Source organism: Doryrhamphus excisus, chromosome 18 (assembly GCF_030265055.1).
Source record: "Doryrhamphus excisus isolate RoL2022-K1 chromosome 18, RoL_Dexc_1.0, whole genome shotgun sequence".
Lineage (NCBI taxonomy): Eukaryota > Metazoa > Chordata > Actinopteri > Syngnathiformes > Syngnathidae > Doryrhamphus > Doryrhamphus excisus.
In genome coordinates this window covers 12,596,052-12,619,677 of record NC_080483.1, presented here as the reverse complement: position 1 = coordinate 12,619,677, position 23,626 = coordinate 12,596,052, and the positions used below count along the sequence as shown (strand labels likewise).

Below are 23,626 nucleotides of genomic sequence, written 5' to 3'. Positions count from 1 at the left end.
AGACTCGATATTTTACACGTAGTGCATTATAAATTTATAAAAATAATAAATGTATTATTATTTTATATTATTTGTTTGTATTATTTTATATTATTTATTATTATTATTTATAATATAAAAATGTATTATTATTTTATTATTAAATGTATTATTATTTTATTATTAAATGTATTATTTATTACTATTAATATTTAAATTATTTGTATTATTAAATTCAATTAAAATTATGACATTATGACATTATTACATTATAAAATTATTATTATGTGATTGAGTCCCTTTTTTCAGAAGCACTTAGTAACCAACAGACCACATCAAATAACGAAATTGCAGCTACTTAAACCATGAAAATGTTGGCTCAAGCCATGATGCCAGGTTGTATGTTGAGTTTTCAATTAAATACTTTAAAGATGATAAAACTAATTTAATGTAAGTCAATATATGGTAAGAAAAAAACATTCATATAATAGCATTTATGTAATAGCTTTTGTTTGTTTCTTTTGGCTTTTTTCTTTCTATAATATCTAATAATATAGCTTATTAAAGGATGAATGGTTAGAGCACAGGCCACACAGTTAGGAGACCTAGGTTCGATTCCCTCCTCAGCCATCGTCTGTGTGGAGTTCTCCCCTGTGCATGCGTGGATTTTCTCCGGGTACTCTGGTTTCCTCCCACATTCCAAAAACATGCTAGGTTAATTGGCGACTCCAAATTGTCCATAGGTATGAATATGAGTGTGAATGGTTGTTTGTCTATATGTGCCCTGTGATTGGCTGGCCACCAGTCCAGGGTGTAACCCAGGGTGTACCCCGCCTCTCCCCCGGAGACAGCGACCCTTGTGAGGATAAGCGGTAGAAAATGAAATAACAAATGAAAATGGCCCAAAATGTTGGACTCCTCCCCAGCAGGAGTCCGACATTATTCCGTATAATCCACATATCAGACTCGGCATTAGCACCTTTCAGACATCTTATTACAGAGGTCAGACTATCTAAATGTCACAATGTCTGGTGGACACGTCTAATTTAAATCCCACAATAATTCATGCTGACGAATAAGGATTAATTTTCATCATCTTTATCAAGCTGCCACGAAATGCAAAGCAAAACCCCTGATGAGCGAGGACCTGTCAAACAAGCCATCACATCACATGAGCAATAAATTAGCTGCAACACATAAAAAGAAAACACAGTGAGTGAACAAGAAGGGAGAAAGAAACATGAACCTCTTCTATTGTTCCTATCCCTATGGCGCTGCCTCGGCGTCCATATTTACTGGGACTTTTCCCTGGGACAAGCAATGACTGAGCCACACAAGCCGGGACGGGGGTCACGGGGGTGAGTGGGTCGAGGGCGATGCAAAAAAGAGAAAACAGATGGCAGTTTGAAAAAGAAAAGAACACATCACAAGATCTCGTGCAGCACACAGAAGTTCACAACAACGTATACGATATCGACACGCTGACTGCGGGGATGGGCGTGCTTTATAAGTACTACAATTCCCCCCCCCCAAGGGGAAGGCAAGCGAGAGCTGACAGTCGGTATCAAACAAAAATGAGACTATTTCAGTTTGTACAGCTTGTATAGCGGTATAGATGAACCATCCATTTGCAGTACAACACAAATATAAGGGTGTCTTGTCAGTAAAACAGTAAAACATTATGGTGGTAGTGTCATGCTCTGTGGCTGCACGAGTGCTGGGGAGCTACGGTTCATGGAGGGCAAAAGTGAATTCAGGTCTCTTGGTAGGTCATTTGCCTGTCTGGTGACAAAACAGAAACATGTTGGTTGTCGCTTGGAATGCCATGGAATATGACAATCTTTGGGGGAGATATGTCGGGACATTGTTATAAGTGATGGGACCTCTGTTTAGACAAAGATAGCTTTCTTTCAATCAGGAATTTGGACAATAGCCACGTATACATGGACCCAAATATTCCAATTGCATTCGGTTTATACACCTCATTCCGAAGTGCCAATCCGAATGAACATATAATCGGATTCACTGGGGTGGAATATTCCGTTCCCCAATCCAATCGAGTTATCTTGTACCCGTTCAAATGAAAAGTTGTCAGGGTATGTTCTTCTTCTTCTGTTGTTTATTCTGTTGTTAAGCAGCTTTCGTGTGCATTACCGCCATCTGTGGAACATAATCTAAACCCTTCTATACTTTATTCATAAGTCCAGTTTTATTAAAAAATAATATATATCTATATAAAACATGTCCCGAGTTTAATTATAAAATATTAGCATGATTGAATTTTACCTTAGGCTCCAGCACCCCCCGCGACCCTCGTGAGGAAAAAGCGGTAGAAAATGAATAAATGAATGAATGAATTTTATCTTTATCCGGGTTCGTTCTTTCAGCGCATGCTCAGATATGACGTAACACGCAGCTCGAGACGTTCTTCAGTTTTAAAAATGGAGGATAGAAATCGTCACTGTACTGCTGCGGAAAGTTTGTTTTTGATCCAAACTAATTAATTTTCAAGTCTGGATGGACGAAAAACTCGCAATACGGGAGTTATTCCAACAAGTGAAAGAAAAACTCAGGGAAGTCGGTATCACGTGATGTCGATGTTTACGTTTTACTGCGCATGCCCTCCATTGACTATTCTGCTTGATTATGGCGGCGCATGTAAACAAGAGATTAGAATATTCCTTTCGGAGAGGTAATTTGGAAAGATTCCATCCGGAAAGAGGAAAAACTTCTCATGTAAACGTGGCTAGTGTTGCCCTTTCTGTCTGAATGAACTACTGACTCTGGGCCTGTAAAAACTGCTCTAAAAGGAGGGTTAGGACGTCTATAATGGTTGCTCGGTCTCTCCAATGTGGAGGTCATTGAACTCCTCACTGCATTCACTTGTGTTGCCAGCTATTTAGACAATAAATAGCTTTTGAATCTAGACTGCTATTCAAGCTGTATATTGACTACTCAATGTTTACTTTTTAGTGTATTGTCCCTTGAAATACAGAAATGTGAGATCTGTATTCACTTTTGAAGGATACCGCACATTACACGGACAGTTTCATTCTGCAGCCATACATGCACAACAACAACACTGAGGTCACATGCACTGCAGCAGCAGAGGAAGGAGCAAGGGAGTCTGGGTAGTCAAAACATCTGCGTACACGGTGTTCACTTCACTACTAAACAACCTCCTCTTATTGATGGATTCTATTTCTTTTCATACTCCAGTGTCACACCGGAAAGTGAGAATCCCAACAGGTGTGAATGCACCAAAGAAATAAATAAAAGGAAGTGAGAATGGGATGAGACACATACAGAGTGTAGTGTAGCAGGTCCTCCACTGACACACACCGTGTTACTTACAATGCCGGGTGTTTTGGGGCTCTCAGCCAGATTGTGGGTAAAGCTGCCACTGTGACTAGTGGAGACTGTGTGTGACTTCTTGTTACTGAGGCCCATGGCGTCCATTGATTGGCTTCTGCTGCGGATGACCCGCTACAGAGAGAGATGAGGAGATACGGTCACTGGGTGGAGGCGCGGAAATCTACATTATTATTATTAATTATTATTATTATTATTAGGGTTGCAATATTGTGCAACTTTTAAAGTCAAACACCCTCAGGCCTTAATGCTGGTATGCAATTTTTCATATGTTATATTTGGTACTTATAATCAATACTCAATATTTAATTTTATTAGACTTGTAGGTTTGTTGAGTGCATGCCTGCCTATGCATGTAATCTATGACCCAACAGTAGGGGGCAGTGCACGCAAGAGGGAGAGCTTATACAAAAATGCCCTCAGACCTACAGCAAACCAAACTACAGAGATGGTACCCTTATCTGCAAGATTTGTAGGTTTTTTTAATTTATTTTTGATGTCAGGGGTCATAATCACTGTCACGAATTCACGCCAAAGCCGTTTGATATCAAACTCATACTAGCCTGCCTTTATGGAACTTATGGGAAAATAAAAAAGGCTCTCTTCAAAAATGTTGCCACAAAGATTAAATTATAAAATGGAACATATCTGGGTGGAGTTTTCATGTTCTCCTCTGATGGTAAATGTTTTTTTTTTATATTAAGATGCAGCTACACTTCATATATTTGTCATTTGAGTTTGACATGTATTAAAGTATTTGTTGTATTGTAGGTATAGGTTGATTGATTTAAATTATTATTTATTAATATAATATAATTTCAATAATGAATATAATATAATTTATTAATATATCAATTAATATAACATTTATTAATATTATTTATTATTAAAATTATTGTTTATTAATATAATTAATTAATATAATATTTATTATTAAAAGTATTATTTATCAACATAATATAATTTATTTATGTAATATTTCATATAATATTTATTAATATTATTTATTATATATTTGATGCCATTTGGCGGTGCATATACTGTCTATGCAGGTTTGCAGTGCAGCCTAGACTCACTCATTCATTCATTTTCTACCGCTTATCCTCACGAGAGGTGTGGTACACCCTGGACTGGTGGCCAGCCAATCACAGGGCACATATAGACAAACAACCATTCACACTCACATTCATACCTATGGACAATTTGGAGTCGCCAATTAACCTAGCATGTTTTTGGAATGTGGGAGGAAACCGGAGTACCCGGAGAAAACTCGGGGAGAACATGCAAACTCCACACAGAGATGGCCGAGGTTGGAATTGAACTCTGGTCTACTAGCTGTGAGGTCTAGGCTCATATTTGAAGAAAATCGGAGAGGCAACAGTGAGAGAGTGAAAGATCAAGAAAGACATTTAGCGTACAAGGTGTGGCTCACAAATGAACGTCAGCAGACAAACATGTGAGTGAACGCTGGCTGCCATTAAGAAGAACATGCAACATGCATCATCAGCTCCGAGATGAGGAGCCATTAAAATGTTTAACAGGCAGACACAATCACACCTGCCACCGCTGCGGCATGGCGGCTTGGACGTGCTCCAGCGGGCCCAAATAGCCATTGATGGAGCACGTGCAGTCAAAGTGCCTCTCGTACACAACGTGGCACTCCAGCATCAAAAAAAAAAAAAAAATTGAATAAATGCGGCTGTCACAAGCCAAGCGAGGACGTCAACCGCCACATAGGTCTGGTCCTTTGAGATACGAAACCCATTTACTACACTTGGCTTTCTCGTGAATGAGTACCCAGAATCCCCCAGGAAGCCAGAGACAAGGGAAAAGCGTTGGCGAACGTTGTGCGCTCATTCTCTCATGCACATGAAGTTGTGCCTTATTGGACAAAGTAGAGGCTGTACCTTGAAGGACTCAAAGAATCCTCCACCTCCTCCACCGCTGCCACCGTTCTCCAGCTTGTCTTCATCTCCGCCTAGACCCATCATGGACTGGCTGTTGATATGGAGCTCCTCATATAAGGTCTCCAACAGGGCTGAACGTGTGCGCTCCTGAAACAAAATTGATTTTCATGCATAAAAAAAAAATTCTGTCCATACGTGGAATAAAATAAGGGAAATATTTGAGATGGACTCTTCTCACCTCCAGCTTGGCAAACTTCTCCGCTTTGTAGCAAGCGTACTCGGCATTGATTAACTTAGTGAACAGGAACTCTCGAAGCTCAGGACCCTGAGAAAGATACAGAAGAAATAAAGGTCCATGTTGACCTCTGCTGTTTAGTCGTGCTTCCGCTTGCGTGACGTGACGCCATCACTGACCTTTTTGAAGATGGCCGGGTCAGGCAGGGCCGGCCCAAAGAAGGGCACGTCATCCCTGGCTGTCACAGACACCTGCCGGAGGAAGAGGTGGAGCACATATGATGTCAAAAATGGAAAAACATGGAGGAATTTTCTACATGTTGGCTGCATGGAGACAAACCTTATAAGTGACATTGTCTGTGCATGCGTTCTCCACCTGTATCACCACGTAGGCATGCAGGAAGTTGGACTGGATCATGTCAGGAACGAACGGCGTGTTCTCCTCTTGGAACACGATGGCGAGGATGTCGTTGCCTATGTGCCGTTTTCTCTGCAGCTGGATGACACACATAGATATACTATTTATTTATTATAAATATATACAATTTATAATAATATATACAATTATTCATGCTGGAGCCTATCCCAGCTGTCTTCGGGCGAGACTGGTCACCAGCCAATCACAGGGCACATATAGACAAACAACCATTCACACTCACATTCATACCTATGGACAATTTGGAGTCGCCAATTAACCTAGCATGTTTTTGGAATGTGGGAGGAAACCGGAGTACCCGGAGAAAACCCACGTATGCACGGGGAGAACATGCAAACTCCACACAGAGAAAGCCGAGGGTGGAATTGAACCCTGGTCTCCTTGCTGTGAGGTCTGCATGCTAACCACTAGACCGCCGTGCAGCCCATTATACAATTATTCATATTTATTCATACACAACAAGCTATTTTGTAACTTTAATAATAATTCGCAGTGCATGCCAAAGTTCATTAATACCACCGATCAGTTCATTGTAAACAATGAACACCAGAAGGTTACCTACAGCCACAATGGTTTTGATTTACACACCCACTTCCTGCATATGCCTGAATGTTGTTATTAAAACAAAAAAAGATCTTTTAACATTTATGAACAATATAAACGTGCAGTTTAGAAGCCGTAAACCAGGTGTCAGCAACTCGCGGCTCCATAGCCGCATGTGGCTCTTCAGCCTCTTTATTGTGGCTCCCTTTGCAATGCTTGTATTTTCTTATCTGAACTACTTTGATACCCCCAGATTCCCTCTGAATTTAACGACCAAAACCGTGGGAGACTCATAATTCGCTGAAATCCGGCTAATCCGGCTAAAAGACAGGCTGTCAATTCACTGTGTTACACGTTTCTTCGGGCGTCAGGTAGTGATGTTTAACCAAGATGCTACCATGATAACCCTACGAGTTGGCATCCATTACACATGCACACGTACTGCACTTCTATTTGTTGTGTTCTCTTCTTGTGATATTTAGATGTTGTTTTGCAGCTCCAGGCCATTTTTCTTTAGTGCGTTCAATGGTTCTTTTCATAGTAAAGGTTGCCGACCCCCTGCCTTAAACAATAGAATCAAATGGGAAATGTTGAAATGGATGTTCTTTTAATGAAAGTTGCTCCTAAGACTGCATGAACGCGCTACTTTCTTGTCATTGAATGCAATTGCACCTTTTTTTTTCTCACTTTTCTCAGGAGTCAGCCTGTGTAAGGTGCCGACTGTCCGTCGATGCTATAATGACAGCGTTACCACAGTAACCAAGTTCCATCCACTCGAGAAAGAATACAGGAGCATTAATCCAGCTTGAACATCACACATGGAAGAACACCAGTCGTGACAGATATACTAGATAAGGCGTCAGCAACCCACGGCTCCGGAGCCATATGTGGCGGCTGTTCAGTCTCCTTGTTGCAGCTCCCACGCCAATCAGATTTTTTTTAAATACCAAAAGCGAAAACAGTTTGAAATCATCGACTCACGACAAGTCCGTGAATGCATCTGCACTCATTTTTGACGACGGATTGGATGTGCGACACTAACTGCACATGACATCATGAGAAGCGAAAAGCTGTTCACAGATGGAGAATACATGAAAGAATCGTTCATAAAAATATCATAACATCTATTCTCTAAATTGAATAAATAAACAGGAAATTATTCAGAAAATGAAATAAATGTGTTTTTCTGTCAAAACAGTCAATGACAGGACCAATAGAATGACAACAAACATCACCAGGAGGCCATTTGATAAATGAATTCAGTGCAAACATATTGAATTGCCTGTGATGAGTCAAATTATGTAAACGATATTAAACAGGCAGCACTGATATGCAGATATGTGAGCTCTCATGGGCTTTTTTCATGTTAAAGTCGACTATGTCTTCCTTTAATTTTACACAAATACAAGAACGACTCGGCTGCACGGTAGTCGAGTGGTTAGCGGGCAGATCTCACAGCTAGGAACCATCTCTGTGTGGAGTTTGCATGTTCTCCCCGTGGGTTTTCTCTGGGTACTCCGGTTTCCTCCCACATTCCAAAAACATGCTAGGTTAATTGGCGACTCCAAATTGTCCATAGGTATGAAGGTGAGTATGAATGGTTGTTTGTCTATATGTGCAAAGTGATTGCCTAGCGACCAATCCAGGGTGTACCCTGCCTCTCGCCCGAAGACAGCTGGGATAGGCTCCAGCACCCAGCGCGACCCTTGTGAGGATAAGCGGTAAAAAATGAATGAATGAACAAAGGGCCCACATAGTTCAGTGTAAATTATTTCAATGTAGTCGTCCACATGTACGCTGCACTCATGCTAGTTTATGTCTGTTGTTGTAACTGGCAATATTAAAAAAAATATAAAAGTTTGTAATAGTTTATAACTTGTGTAATGTTTTGCGGATCCAGACTATTTTACTTGACTGGAAGAAGAAAGGCTCTTTTGGTAAAGGTTGCCGACCCCTGCACTAGATAGGCAGACAGGCTGTATCAACAACGACTTTAACCCGACATCTTCTTTTCTGCTCAGTTTTTGGTGTTGAAGAAAGTAGTTCCGATTAGCGTTTTGCTTCTGAAAACAATATGTGTTCAAAACATACAAAACCCAAGCCTCAGAATCGCATGGCACTATTTTCTCTCTCTTCATATCACTGTGGTTGCACACCTTTCCATCACTTGTTTGACACAGTTTTTGGTGCTGACTTGTAATTATGTAACAACAAGAATGTGTCTGAACCACCTGTATATATTACATCGCTTTTCCCGTCACGGATACAACTTTGGCTTCTTGCCACTGGCTACTGGAGCCAAGGTGGCAAGGTTTTATGTGTGTAGTGCACGCTTCGGCGAGGACGATTAATTTCTACACACCCAGGATGGAGAAAGAAACATGAAGAGTTCTGGCGTTCCAGCACCCCAGGTAAGAACAAAAATCTTAACTATTCCTTTTAGCTCAGGGGTCTCAAACATGCGGCCCGCGGGCCAGATGTGGCCCGCAGGACACTAGTTTGAGGCCCCCGCCTTGATATGAAAGTTTAATGTTAGTGCGGCCCGCGCAAGTTTGATATGGATGCTGTATGGTATCATGTACCCAGAAAAAATTATTACGTTTGATTAATGTTCATGTTAAAGGTTAAATAACTGTTCATAGTTATCCTCCCTACCTGTGTGGAAGTGGTAAGTTTTTGGCTATTTAAGTTTAAAGGAAATAACTTGAAGGCTACCGTTTAGGTCGCTAGCTGTCTAGTTTGCGAGTTAGCATGTGTCTCAAGACCCTGCAGTTGCGCAATATGTTGTAAATAAAAAAAGTATAAATGTGACTATAGTCGTGTTTTGTCATGTCTACAGGGCTCTAATAATGCTTTGTTCATTTTTATCTGAAAAAAATAATTTGTCTACCCACCAACTATATGTGGTTTCCTAAGTTTTTATTATTTGCTGTTTTATTATTATTATGATATTTATTTGTTTATTACTGATTGATTGATTTTCTTTATTCTTGATTTGTTTATTTATTTTTCATCTTATTTTGTGCAGAAAAATAAAAATGAAGATATTTGAGAACAGTGGAATGTTTTATCAGAGCTTGTATTGTCGAAAATCTGAACCAAAGCACTGAAAAAGTATATTATATTATATAATATATATATATTATATATATTATATATGTATATTTTTCTGTTTTTAATAAATGCGTTTTTTTTGTTTTTTTTTGGAAAACCTGATGCAGCCCAGCCTTGCCCAGACCCTAGCTCCAGTGGCCCCCAGGTAAATTGAGTTTGAGACCCCTGCTTTCGCTCTTTGCTGACTTGCTGTGTGGTGATGATGGACAGGAGGAAGACCCATTATATTATCATACAGGAGATCTATTGTCATGTTCAGTATGATGGTCATTCTATAAACTGATAACAATCCTGCAGGGTTAAGTCTTGACAACTTATGACCAAGGCCTTGGGATCCTGTGTGCTTAGTCCATAACATCACTCTCTGTCTCCACATGTTGGAATCTTAAGCAGCAACGGCGAGGTAGAAGTCCATGTAATAGGGTCCTAGACTCAGCTCCACTTCCCAAATGTCGATAGTGTCCATTCCATTCCATTTTCCTCCACTTATCTGGGTCTGCATTACTGCAGACGCTGCGCCGATCCGCCTATCAACCTCACGCTCCAACCTTCGCTCACTCGTGAACAAGACCCTGAGATACTTGAGATAGCGGTCTGCCAATCCAGAGGTACTGTAGCCGACATCCATACAATATTGAAGCCATGACAGTCCTTCAGCATCCAGAACCTTGAGGATAGCAGATAGTGTCCTTCACAGGAATATGCTCTATGCTATAACGTATACTCCTTTCATTTTGCCATTTTGTTTACAGTCTCTTTTCTGCTCTCACCAAGTAGACTCCAGGTAATTCCATTGGCATCCGAAATGTTAAAACACAGTAAGCTGCACCCCCTCCCTCCATGCTCCAGCTTTTTAGCCTTTTTACTAATTATATAGGTTGTATGGTTTGAAAAAAGTAGCGCAAATCAATAGAAATGTACTTAAAGGAGCTACAGGAGAAGGTTCCACTCACAATATTAGCCACGTTTATATGAGATTTTCCTCTTTCCGAATGGAATCTTTCCGAATGACGTACCAGAAAACAGTGTATACATGGAAAGGAATATTCCAATCTCCTGTCTACATGCACTGCTATACTCAAACGGAATAGTCAATGGGGCATTCGCAGTAAAACGTAAACAACAGTTTACATACATAAATTCAGTATTATGTTTGCAGTAGGCAAATTTTATTACGTTTGTGGGAAATTTGTTACATTTGCGGGATTATTACATTCAAAGCTGCAGATTTGTATTACGTTTATGGTTTATTACGTTTTGCGAGTGTAACACAACCCAAGTGGAATTGGAATATTTGGGTCGATGTAAACGTGGCTATTGAGACCAGTCCTTTAGCAATCAATTAGTCATGTTCAATCACTAATTAGCTTGCATGTAATAAATCACGGGAGCGTCACCCTACCTGCTGGGAGTCTCCCTCCGTGTAAGGCAGCTTGGTGGACACATGGAACATAATCTCCTTGTTGTGGAAACTGGTGTAAACTGACTCTGTCCCCGTTTGACCATGAGTCACATCGAGGCCTCCTCGGAACCTGGAGCACACAGGATGAGAGAGGACCAAAAAAAATAAAAAAAATGCAAAAGACAGATGAGACAAGAAGTTTTCAGTCCCAGCGTGAGCTGCTGGACAAATCACCGTTTATTAGGAATTCATTGAAAGGCGACACATAATCAATAAAGGAGTGAGTGATGACTCAGCCCAGACATGAGCTAGCTAGCCCGCTGTAAAAAGACAGGAAGCAGACGTGCTGAGAGCAGCAAGGAGAAAAAAAGCTTCATTGGCTTCAATTAGTGCATTAAATCAAAATGTAATTATTTAAGTTTTTGTGCATTGGGTTTTTTTCCGGGTACTCCGGGTAAAACATGGAGTTGTAATGTACAACACTCAAATGCCAATTATTTTTCCGTGTGGAACATGAGGTATGGTATGGTATACCACATGGAATATAATGATTTGTCACATTATATGCATAGTCCTTTACATATCACAGTGCACACGCCACACAGCTTGGAGACCCGAGATCGATTATTTGATAATAAAACATGATCAAACAAAGTTTTTTTTCGAGTTTTCAAGTATTTGATGAAACAAAAACACGTTAATTCTGTACGGTGGTCGAGTGGTTAGCGCGCAGACCTCACAGCTAGGAGACCCGAGTTCAATCCCACCCTCAGCTATCTCTGTGTGGAGTTTGCATGTTCTCCCCGTGCATGCGTGGGTTTCCTCTGGGTACTCCGGTTTCCTCCCACACTCCAAAAACATGCTAGGTTAATTAGCGACTCCAAATTGTCCATACGTATGAATGTGAGTGTGAATGGTTGTTTGTCTATATGTGCCCTGTGATTGGCTGGTCACCAGTCCAGGGTGTACCCCGCCTCTCGCCCGAAGACAGCTGGGATAGGCTCCAGCACCCCCCCCCCCGCGACCCTCGTGAGGAAAAGCGGTAGAAAATGAATGAATGAAGTTTTTGTGCTGTCCCCTTTCGGTTGCACTCAAAACTTTGGAAAACATGGTAGCATATATATATACATATAACACAAATATCCTCAATGTTTTATAATCATTAGAATAATGGTAAATAATCTATAGAGAGTTGATGGCGGCCATTTTTCTCAAAATGTTCACTAATGTGCTTGTGAGTCCCCTGGAGGTGTGTACCAAATTCTGTGTCTTTCAAGTCATCACGGCTTCTAGGGTCAAACTTTGGGGTTTAATATCAACACCACCATGTATATATATATTTATCCAAAAAATAACAACATAATTTTCACTCTTTTGTGTGCAGTGCTTCAGGGGTATAGAAGAGTTACATCATGCGGCGTCCTAATAATCCAGTAATTAGGCACCAAAACGTCATAAATTTTGTTTACATTAATGGTGTACATTCACATCCATTTTTAAAAATCTAAATCATCACCAAGTGTGCACACTTCATCAGAGAGCAGACAGCAACAATATTTTATGCTGGCTGTCGTCAGCCATGTTTACAGTGTACTTTCCACTTGAGTGCTTTGCTCTGCAGCACGGCATTAGCTAATGCTGTAATAAAAATTAGCAGCAGTAATTAGCAGGGGAGGAGGATTTATTGTAAACTGCATGACTGACCTCGGAATAAATAGGTAGTCTTTGACTGGTAAAGGCAATTAAAGCTAACTTGTTTTGGGTATCATTCATAACCAATAGGATTCTCACATTGTGATTCACCCTTAAATTAGATTAATTAGATTAGTACATATTTCATCTTTCACATCAATGACGAATAGGAACATGACGAGATATTTGTTTTGGTCCCTTCTAAGTTTGTTTTTTACATTGTTGATATTGTTATATGTGTATTTGGTTTACAAAGGACTTCAATGAGAGTCAATGAGTTATCAATATTTTGCAATGAAATATCAATATTTTGCACTACAGACGTTTTGCTCAAACATTAATTCATTAATTTTCTACCACTTATCCTCACAAAGGTCGCAGGGGTGCTGGAGCCTATCCCAGCTGTCTTCGGGCGAGAGGTGGGGTACACCCTGGACTGGTGGCCAGCCAATCACAGGGCACATATAGACAAACAACCATTCACACTCACATTCATACCTATGGACAATTTGGAGTCGCCAATTAACCTAGCATGTTTTTGGAGAGCATGCTAACTTCGCAAAGAGATGGCCGAGGTTGGAATTGAACCCTGGTCTCCTAGTTGTGAGGTCTGTGTGCCAACCGCTGTGCAGCCCTTTGCTCAAACAATTTCATGCACTAAAAGTGAACAATGGATTGCATAGCATGTTAATGTCCTGCAAAATTAAAATATACTACCTAAAAAACAATTTGTGTTTTGTGTAGTAATTAAAAAAAAAAAAAAAGTATCCAAACCCTTTAAAGTCATGCAGTTCAATCTTCTGGCCCAGAAACTCCAAGAACTCCACAAAAGCCGGACTTTCTTCCATGTTCCCAAAGAGTTCCTCCTCCGAGGTCTGCAAGGAAAGTCAGTCAGGAGGATTGAACCATCTTCCAAATATAACATTTTTTTGTGTTATACTCACTTGGCCAAATTTTTGATAAATTACACCAAATTTGAAGTTGTTGCTGATGACATGCTCGTCGAACGTGACAATTAGGCGTGACGCCTGAGGACCAGAGAGGACTTTTAAAATAAACATGTTTGAAAATAAACACAAGTTGTTTACCTTTGGGTAGAGGACTGGGTAGAAGCGATCCACATTGACATCTTCACAAACGAGCTGTGAAAGATCAAAATGAAGACGAGCAACTAGAAGACACCTTAATGACACTTGACATTAATGACTTTGGTCTTACCTTGGCCATCTGGACCACGTTTGGGAACTCTGTGAGGCAGGAGATGGGGATGACGTCATGGTAGGTTTTTAGCTTGGTGCTGAAAGTAAAAAAAGATTGATTTTTTATTAACTTTAATGAATATATGAAGTCAGCGGCGTTTTCTGCATTCAGGGAGAAAAATCGTCCTTGTGGGGTTTGTAAGCCTCATGGATGTCTCTTTCAAAAACTTCTCAAGGTTGTGTCTCAAATAGAAAGTTAATCTTTTTTTTTTTCAAGGCATTATATGGAAAAAGAGATAAAAAGTAGGAAGTAGTCAGTTGATTGTGGACTCTAGCATTAGAAATTTGGAGCAAAAAAAAAAATGTGTCGATCTTCTTTCGGTGACTAAATAGACCATTTAAAATATGTATATATTGGTAATGGTAATGGTTTTATTTCATTTGAACATGCATCAGATTACAATTGAATGCATCACATAATCAGTTCACAGTTCCACATGTCCAAAAGGAGTAGGAAGAAGCAAAGCTTATTAAATCCTACCCCTCCATCTGGTACTGTTACAATCAGTAACTGTTACATTTGTTCACTTCCTGCTTTCCATAATACAGTTGAAGGTTTTTTTTTTTAAATAATGCATATGACCATCCAATGACATAATGTGTACCATAGTAAGTGTCAATATAGTGATATATATAGCACATCATGACTGGTTCAAGACTCTTCATCCTTGTATTTAGCAAACATCAACTGCTTGTATTGTTTCTTGAATTGGCTCATCGTTGTGCATTGTTTGCATATTAAATGCTCTTATAGTCACAAAGATTATTTACATATTTACCAAAGGTGACAGCAATAATTTAACAGATGCTGTTATTTCTGAAACTGGAAAACTCATGATTTACAACAAGTCCATTTTCAAGACAATTACAACAGAGCTGAGTAGTACAACCAACATTTTAAAGTGCATACAAAGGTAGATAAAGCTGCTGACCACACCGAGTACTCATGGTGTTTCCCATAGACTCGTATATTTGTGGTGGCTCGCCACAAACAAATATGGACCGCTACAAATTGAATACATAAACACATTATAATGGGACTCTCTGTGAATGTAGCTTGTCTTTGCAATTCTGCATCGTACCTACATTGTAAAGTAAACAGGATATTGGTGTTGCCAACATAGCGACTGTGTTGCTATATTTAGCATAATTAGCATACTTAGCATTTCGTATATCTAGCAACTTTTCCTTGTCCTATTGGACACTTCTGCAAACTCTAACATAAAAGCGGGTATTGATCTTCTCATAGCACCGATGATAGCACCAACTGTACTGAGTTACAGTTAAGTTCAGCCAATTAAAAGTTGCCAGCTGAAGCAGAATATACAGTAAGTATTCATAGACACGATTCATCTCTCCCCCGTGTAAAAGACTACAACAGCAGCGTAGCCTGGGTGACTCCGAGCTTGCATCATTCGCCATGCAGCTCCATTAAAAGAAAGTGAATGTGGCTTTTAAAACAATCAGGAGTGGGGACCTCTTGCATGCTAAAATGATTTCATCAGTAAAATGATGCACGGGGGCGCAGTGAGAGGCACTGGGTGCTTGCCAATGGATGCCATCATTGTTCTCACACAATAGCGTTTTTTTTTTTTAAAGTCAACACATGGAGAGGCTTGTTTTTGGTCTTGTTCATATATTTGAAGTAATTATTCACATGTATTTTTCCAATTCATCCAGTCATGCCTCGTGTGTGCTTGAGAGAGGCTAGTAATTTATGGCACTCAATGCGACTCAACCAGTACCACCTGCTACACCGACAACACAAATTACAGCCTCGGAAAGGAGCGCTTAAGTAAATCAATGGCTCTCAGAGGCGCTTTCCATAAAAAGACAACCTTTTCAATCCTCACAAGAGGAGGATTTAGCTTGGGGCTAATGCTTTAGCTTAGTCGTCCGCAATAAACTGACAACTGAATGCATCTCTGTTGAGTTCTAGCATGCCTATGGCTCCCTTTTTAAGTGAAGTACATTTTGATGACACTCAAAAATCATACCCCCCCCCCCCCCCCCCCATACACATACACACACACCACCCCCCACAGGACCACCTCTCAGAAGGACACATGTAATCTATTCCTGTGTCATGAATAGGAGTACAAAATTAAGTGACAATTACATTAAACACATCAGCAGGCTAATTCAAGCATCATGCTTGTGATCCGCCTGTTGCTCTGCCATCGCCAAATAGGAGAAAAATTAATGTCCTCCTCATCCTTCTTGCAATCATGTACTCCATATTTTCAGATCACGTCAAGAATAAAGATTAAAACAGAGAAATATGGGTAATCACAGGTAAATCCTTAAGACACCGATTGACTTGCTTATTATTGATTTTTTTTTTCTCTTTGAATGAGATACATGAGATGGGAGAACCCGGGTACGATCAGATGTTGTGGTTGTTTGTGGTTGACTGAGAGATGTCTTCATATTTTGAGGATTGGATATATTGGAGGCCCATCTAAAAGCCCAAGAGAGGCCAGTGTTCGTGTTAGTCCAGTGAACAGCATCGTGCTACGTCTTTCACATAAACAATGTCTCCGGGCATTGGGTAGCGTGGAGGCCGGTTTGAGCTACAGTGATATAGCCAGGCGTATGGGCTGTTCCCAACCCACAATCAGAAACCTGAATGAACGCCACAACATGACAGGCTCTGTTGACGATACGCCGCATTCAGGGCCAGAGAGGGTCACAACTCCCAATCATAATAAGTGGCGCAGAAAGTGGACGGACGGATGGATGCATTTGACTATTTTGTTTACCTGCTAGCAGTTTGCAAAGTCTTATGTTTCATTCAAAAGCCTAAGCAGTTTTATGTAATGCATTTCCTTACCGTAAAATCATGGTACATACCAAACCATGATTATGGCATACTGTTAAACGAGTTAGCACAAAGTTTCACTTTTGAGACTATCTAGGAAGCCTCTCCGTGATATAAACGACATCTTATAGAAGTGAGATAATGGCGTCGATAAAAAAAAAAATTGAAGGCCCTCCAACAATAGCAGGCTGAATAGTTTGCACAAGTCTGAAGTCACATCTCATTGAAGACCAAATGAATGTGGACGCTAACAGCTTGTGGTGGTCAGACCATTCTCCCCCTGCAGCCAATTCCCTTTATGAGCAATTATCGCTGGGGAATGCTTTTTGAAATGAATCGCTTGACAGACGTCCAGTCTGCTCCTCGTCGTCGCTGCATAAACCCCCTGACTCAGACTTGCTCACGGTGGAGATGGAAAATAAAAAAAATATTGGACCGGAATATCTGAGCTCTGTTGCTTGGGATTATATTATTTCCACTACTAGGGTTAAAGAAATAAACATCATCTGTAATAATAAAATATATAAAAGGAAATGTACCGCAGCATCAAGCGCAGATGCTCCTGATCCCCGATGACATCGTACTTTAATGAGAAGACCAAGTGGCCAAGGGCAGCGTCCATGGTGTAGTAATTAAAGTGCTCCTGGGAGAAGAAGAGGATTTAATGCATGGAGGATCTGACAAAGGATAACGCAATAAAGAGTCATTACAATTGCATAGGCATCATCTTGCAATTAGTCATTTTCATGCAATTGAAATGCAAATGTTTGCTATCAACTTAGCTGACCTTGCCCATGAACTGTTTCCTGTAGATCTTGGCCATGCTGTTGGTCTCTAGCTTGACATAAGAAGCGGGGCATGGAAGTTGCTCCTCCTCCGGTGTCTCTCTAGGCTTGTGATTGGTTCCCTCTATCCAGTAGCCTCCAAACTGGGGTAGCAGGATGAGCGGGAACGGACTATGGCGACCAAGAACCTGTGATAAGACAACAGGTAAGGTAAAAAAAAAAAAATAAAGGATGACATTTGTGTTGCATTCCAGTGCAGAGATCCGACTCAGAGCCATAAAGAAGATCTGCTGTTTTTGAGGATGCACTACAAACACACAGACTACTTTCCAAAGATCATCTACTCGACAGCTCTACTTGCTCTACTTTTTAAGGATGTGCTGTAAAAATGTTGGTCAAATGTCCTCAATCTGTTGTTGAGGACATACTAGCAAAATGCTAGTCAAAGATCTTTGATATGACAGGAGTGGTCTAGGAGTTTTTTTGAGGATGTACTGCATGAAGACTAGTCGCATGAAGATTAGCTTCAGCAATACAGAGTATATGTGTGTGAATGAGAGGGACCCAAGTGGAAGAGTGAGGTTACAGGGAGAAGAGATACATTTTTAAATACATGGGGTCAACAGTTCAGAACAACATAGACTGTGAAAAGGAGGTGAAGAAGCTTGTGTCAGGCATGTTGTGTAATAGAAGAGTTTCAGCTAAAATGCTAAAGTGGTGAGACCAGCCATGTTGTTTGGCCTAGAGACAGTGTCACTGAGGAAAAGACAGGAAGCAGAACTGGAGGTAGCAGAAATAAGGATGCTGAGGTTCATATTGGGAGTGACCAGGATGGATAGGATCAAGAACAAGTACATCAGAGGAACATTATATGTTAGAGGCCTTGGAGATAAAGTCAGAGAGGCCAGACTGAGATGGTTGGGACATGTCCAGAGGAGAGATAGGGAATATAATGGTAGAAGAATGCTGCGTTTGATGACAGAAAAACACTGTTTTTAGTAGTCTGCTGCTATATTGTAGTTTTTTTTAGGTTTTTATATCAAGGAAACATGCAAATGGTACCTCATGAACACTGGGATAAGGGATGTAGTCCTCCTCTGTCTGCAGGGATGAAAAGAAAATATGAGTCAAGGCAGCAAAAAGATGCTCGTGGTAAAGGTTGAGCAGACACGCAGTCACCATTCATGCAGCTAGACGTTTTTCAGGGTCACTTGTCTTGCCGGCAAACATGACAGAGATATCTGTCTAAAAGCTTTGCCTTGCTAGTCGTGAACACAAGTACTGTATTTAGTTTTTTAATAGAATGAAGCACCAGCTGCTCATATGTATCCATTGTTGTCATTTGCTACCTTATTTCAAACACATGACTGAACATTTCAATTTTCCAACATTGGGAAAGTTTCCTCTCCAATTTCACCCTCTGGCTCTTGTGGAAGTCACACCGGTTGCTCTTGCCTCAATTTTGGGAGATTACAGAAAATGTCAAAAAAAGATACCCTGGCAAAATAACCCAAACATTTACTGTATATTGGATTTTTCTTTGATCCACAGCCTCCATTTATACAATCTACTATTCTTATTTATGGGGAGACAGTGAGCCCATTTCTATCCTGACAAAAATACAATACACAGTACATGAAACAAATACAATTACGCTGAATATATACTAAAGATAAGATAAGATTTGCACCACTAGTCTGTTTGACACAGGCTACGCAAATCATTGTTTGATCACTCCCTTGGCAAACCTATTGGTGTTCCACGGCTCGTCACGGCTGCAGCTTACTAGCTAGCTCGGTAGAATTATCCGGTTCTCGACTCCAAACGTGACTTTTTACCACAGTGACATTTTTTTTAAATAAGCAAGCAATGGCTTTAGTTTGGAGCTGTTTTTTGTCTCACAGGGAAGTGGATTTTACGTCCATCGGGTATGGAGTAACTTTTTCAAGTTAGTTAGGAGCCCGTTTTTGTCCCACAGTGAAGTGGATTTTAAGTCTATCGGGTATGTAGTAACCTTTTCTAGTTAGTTTGGAGCTTGTTTTTGTCCCACAGGGAAGTGGATTATATGTCCATCGGGTATGGAGTAACTTTTTCAAGTTAGTTTGGAGCTCGTTTTGGTCCCACAGGGAAGTGGATTTTACGCCCATCGGGTATGGAGTAACTTTTTCAAGTTAGTTTGGAGCTCGTTTTGGTCCCACAGGGTAGTGGATTTTACGCCCGTCGGGTATGGAGTAACTTTTTAAAGTTAGTTTGGAGCTCGTTTTTGTCCCACAGGGAAGTGGATTTTACGTCCATCGGGTATGGAGTAACTTTTTAAAGTTAGTTTGGAGCTCATTTTTGTCCCACAGGGAAGTGGATTTTACATCCATCGGGGATGGAGTAACTGTGTCTATTGTTGTCATTATAATTTTGAAAAAATATTTGTGTGTGTTGTTTAATGAACATTACATATTTGCTAGAAGCCCTTGGAATTGGCTAATGGCGACCCTGGTCCAATAACACTCATCATAAATGAATTGCAAAATGTACAGTTAATACAGTTGTATAGTTAATCGGCATGGGTTGATCTCACTCATGAGTGATCGGTATCGGAATCGACAGCATAAAACTGAATAAAAAATCTGAATTAACTTGTACTTACAGTAAAAGCGTGCTTATAGGTGTTGACTTTAAGTGACCTTGTCCCTAAGTCGACTTGATGGTGACATGTGTCTGAACACCTTGAAATATTCCATCTAATGGTTCCCATCTATTGTTGCGCATCAGTCCAAACTCCAGTGCAGAGCATGTTCCAAATGCATAAGCCCGTCAAGGTAACAGGGGGATTTGGTCCCGCTGTTCCCAGTCAGCGAGCATGCTTAAACAGTCTGTCTGACAGCTGATAAGCAAAAGCTTCATATATCATCCATCATGGATGTGTTTCCGCACTGTGCTCTGTGAGGAGATGGGAGGATTTGAGACTCACTTTGAGGGGCGGAGGGAGGGGGCACCTCTGCTCATCCATTCTGCAGCCCTGCACACAGGAAGACGGGAGTGAAAGAATGCCAGGAGAACAGCTAAAAATAAAAAAAGGACACAAGCTAAACAGAAGCATTTTGGAAGTGTCAAAGTCATTCCTAGTGCAGCGCAGAGGTGTCGGATTATGCTTTGTTACCTGTGACTCACAATCACATTACATAAAGTCAGTCTGATGATGAGGGGAGGGAAGGTAAAAGATGCTCTAAAAAAAGATAAACGTGTGGAAATGCCAAACCACACAAGTCATTAAGCAGTCCTGCTGTGTGGGCTGAAAGGTGCCAGGAAAGTATTTCTATATTTTGTATCTTTTCTTGTTCTGCTGACAGTTCCCAAAGCTCAGTGTGTGTTTGTGAGTAAAAGGGAAATAGAAGCACTGCTGATCGCCAAGATGCTTGTGTGTACAACAAGCCCACAGCGAGCTTTGAGACGCGTCACATTTTGAAGCTGATGTTTTCGGACAATGGGGGTGATGAATAGAAAGGGGAAGAGACCTCCGCTGCTTCTGGTTCTTTCTTGGATTTTTGTTCCCTCGACATCAAAACATGGAGTTGTAATGTACAACACTCAAATGCGAACATTAAGTATGGTATGCCACATGGAACATAATGGAATATAATGATTAGTCACATTATATGCATATTCCTTTACATATCACAGCGCACAGGCCACACAGCTTGGAGACCAAAGTTCGATTCTTCGATAATAAAACATGAACGAACAAAAGTCATCGAGTTTTTAAGTATTTGATGAAACAAAAATACGTCAAAAGCTGTACGGTGGTCGAGTGGTAAGCGCGCAGACCTCACAGCTAGGAGACCCGAGTTCGATTCCCCGCTCGGGCATTTCTGTGTGGAGTTTGCATGTTCTCCCCATGCATGCGTGGGTTTTCACATTCTAAAAACATGCTAGGTTAATTGGCGACTCCAAATTGTCCATAGGTATGAATGTGAGTGTGAATGGTTGTTTGTCTATATGTGCCCTGTGATTGGCTGGCCAAGCTGGGATAGGCTCCACCCCGCGACCCTTGTGAGGATAAGCGGTAGAAAATGAATGAATGAATGGTTCTGTTGATGCTGCATTATACAATATAATGATTAGTCACATTATATGCATATTCTTTTACATATCACAGCGGCAGGCCACACAGCTAGGAGACTAGGGTTCGATTCCCCGCTCGGGCATGTGTGGAGTTTGCATGTTCTTTGATAATAAAACATGATCAAACAAAAGTCATCGAGTTTTTAAGTATTTGATGAAACAAAAATACGTCAAGGGCTGCACGGCGGTCGAGTGGTTAGTGCTAGGAGACCCGAGTTCAATTCCACCCTCGGCCATCTCTGTGTGGAGTTTGCATGTTCTCCCCGTGCATGCGTGGGTTTTCTCCGGGTACTCCGGTTTCCTCCCACATTCCAAAAACATGCTAGATTAATTGGCGACTCCAAATTGTCCATAGGTATGAATGTGAGTGTGAATGGTTGTTTGTCTATATGTGCCCTGTGATTGGCTGGCCACCAGTCCAGGGTGTACCCCGCCTCTCGCCTGAAGATAAGTGGTAGAAAATGAATGAATGAAAAATACATAAAAATTTGACAAGTGATTGCGATCGGCGTAAAAGCAAAAAGCAAAGGCGTTGAAGACAGCAGCAAAGTGGAAAACTGCAAATGTAAAATGCGGGATCCAGCCACATATAAGCTGCAGCCTGGAATACTAACAGGACAGGCAAGCTACCGTGTCAAAGAAGAAATAAATTGTATTTTAGGTGTGAAATTCAGAGGAGGGCTCGTTTGCGAATATAGCTAGAGGAAGTGTCACGGCCACTTACACTACCTGCATCCTCTCGATCATGGCAAACAGGTCCGAGCTCTAGTGGAGGAGAGGAGACAGTTGACATGCATGCAGACTTGTATTGGTATCACTTCTTTTCTTTCAGTCTTTAAAAAAAAAGCCAGCCACAACTTGCAGAGAGAATAATGGAAAATATTGCAAACAAGTAACTCATTTGGGAAAACAATCCTCAATGTTCCATGGGTTGTGTTGCTACAGCCGACAGGAGTCCAATTAGCCGGAGGACACTTTGCCAAAATGTGCGAAACAGGCCCATTTAAGCTCACAGGTGAGGTCAAAGCAGCGCAAGTCAAAAATATGGAAGTAATTTGTCCTCACTGCTAATCATTGAAGCTTTTTTTTTTTTGACAATGAGACCACAACATTGTCACATGAACTAAATAAATAATATTGTGGTGTAAAGCAGCCCAAATCTGAGGCGAAGGAGGAGGCGGTGACCACATCTGGCCTTATGCTTGTTGTGTATTCAACCCTATTTGTACACCATGTAACACAAGTGGACTGAAATGCCAAGATGATGTTTCCACATGACATCTTCAATTTACTAAGGGCCATTGCTGAGCTTGCCAAACACACACAAACACACACACACACACACATGTCGAAAGCAAGGGCAGGGATCCAAGTACACACTTGTGTTTCAGACCCTTCAGGGATGCACTTGTGAAAATAATAGTATCAGTAGTAGATAATAAATCAATCATACAGGATGTATTATCATTATTATCATTATCACTATACTAGTAGCCAATAGCCAATTTACATATGGCTGCAATATATTGAATTTCACTAATGTTCCAATTATAACGCCTCAATTCACTTAGTCTGCAAACTAAAATAACCACCGCGGTCTCTAATCAGTGCCAGGTATTAACATCTGTGGCTGTGGGAAACCTACTGATGTTAATGTTTGATTTTTTTTTTTATTTGGGCAAATATATGAAACATTACAGTGCATTTCCTACATCAGTCAAAATATAATTTTCCATTATTTACATTTGTATTCAACTACCTGATCACAAGCCCAAAAGGAGTAGGCTGAAGCAAAAGCTAATAAATGCCTACCCCTTTTTGCAAGATATAATCATGTTCATGCCGCAGTCTTGTTTTCCCCTGTTATTATTATCATTGTAATATTATTATTATAGAAGCCGTCGTTAAAGTATCATGCCTAGGCAACAACAACCATCTTTATCTACCTCTGCATGCACTTTAAAAT

At 40.6% G+C, this 23,626-nt stretch overlaps 1 protein-coding gene across 13 annotated transcripts in view; it reads right to left on the bottom strand.

Moving 5' to 3' along the window:
* Nucleotides 1-23,626, bottom strand: part of rap1gapb (RAP1 GTPase activating protein b) — an 88,811-nt gene that overhangs the window by 6,018 nt on the left and 59,167 nt on the right. For 7 of the 13 annotated variants that reach the window (XM_058055947.1, XM_058055946.1, XM_058055941.1 and 4 more), the window contains 16 exons: nt 22,390-22,425; nt 20,510-20,557; nt 18,607-18,645; nt 17,547-17,732; nt 17,299-17,402; nt 13,898-13,976; nt 13,768-13,821; nt 13,624-13,707; nt 13,454-13,554; nt 10,988-11,117; nt 5,833-5,988; nt 5,673-5,744; nt 5,497-5,583; nt 5,259-5,405; nt 3,334-3,465; nt 1,226-1,303 (listed from right to left, as the gene is read on the bottom strand). In XM_058055947.1, the coding sequence (XP_057911930.1) occupies nt 1,226-1,303; nt 3,334-3,465; nt 5,259-5,405; nt 5,497-5,583; nt 5,673-5,744; nt 5,833-5,988; nt 10,988-11,117; nt 13,454-13,554; nt 13,624-13,707; nt 13,768-13,821; nt 13,898-13,976; nt 17,299-17,402; nt 17,547-17,732; nt 18,607-18,645; nt 20,510-20,557; nt 22,390-22,407 (1,515 nt within the window). In that variant the 5' untranslated portion in view covers nt 22,408-22,425. Of the gene's footprint in view, nt 1-1,225; nt 1,304-3,333; nt 3,466-5,258; nt 5,406-5,496; nt 5,584-5,672; nt 5,745-5,832; nt 5,989-10,987; nt 11,118-13,453; nt 13,555-13,623; nt 13,708-13,767; nt 13,822-13,897; nt 13,977-17,298; nt 17,403-17,546; nt 17,733-18,606; nt 18,646-20,509; nt 20,558-22,384; nt 22,426-23,626 lie in introns of all 13 variants that reach the window. The other 6 variants (XM_058055950.1, XM_058055949.1, XM_058055952.1 and 3 more) reach the window with 3 other exon arrangements.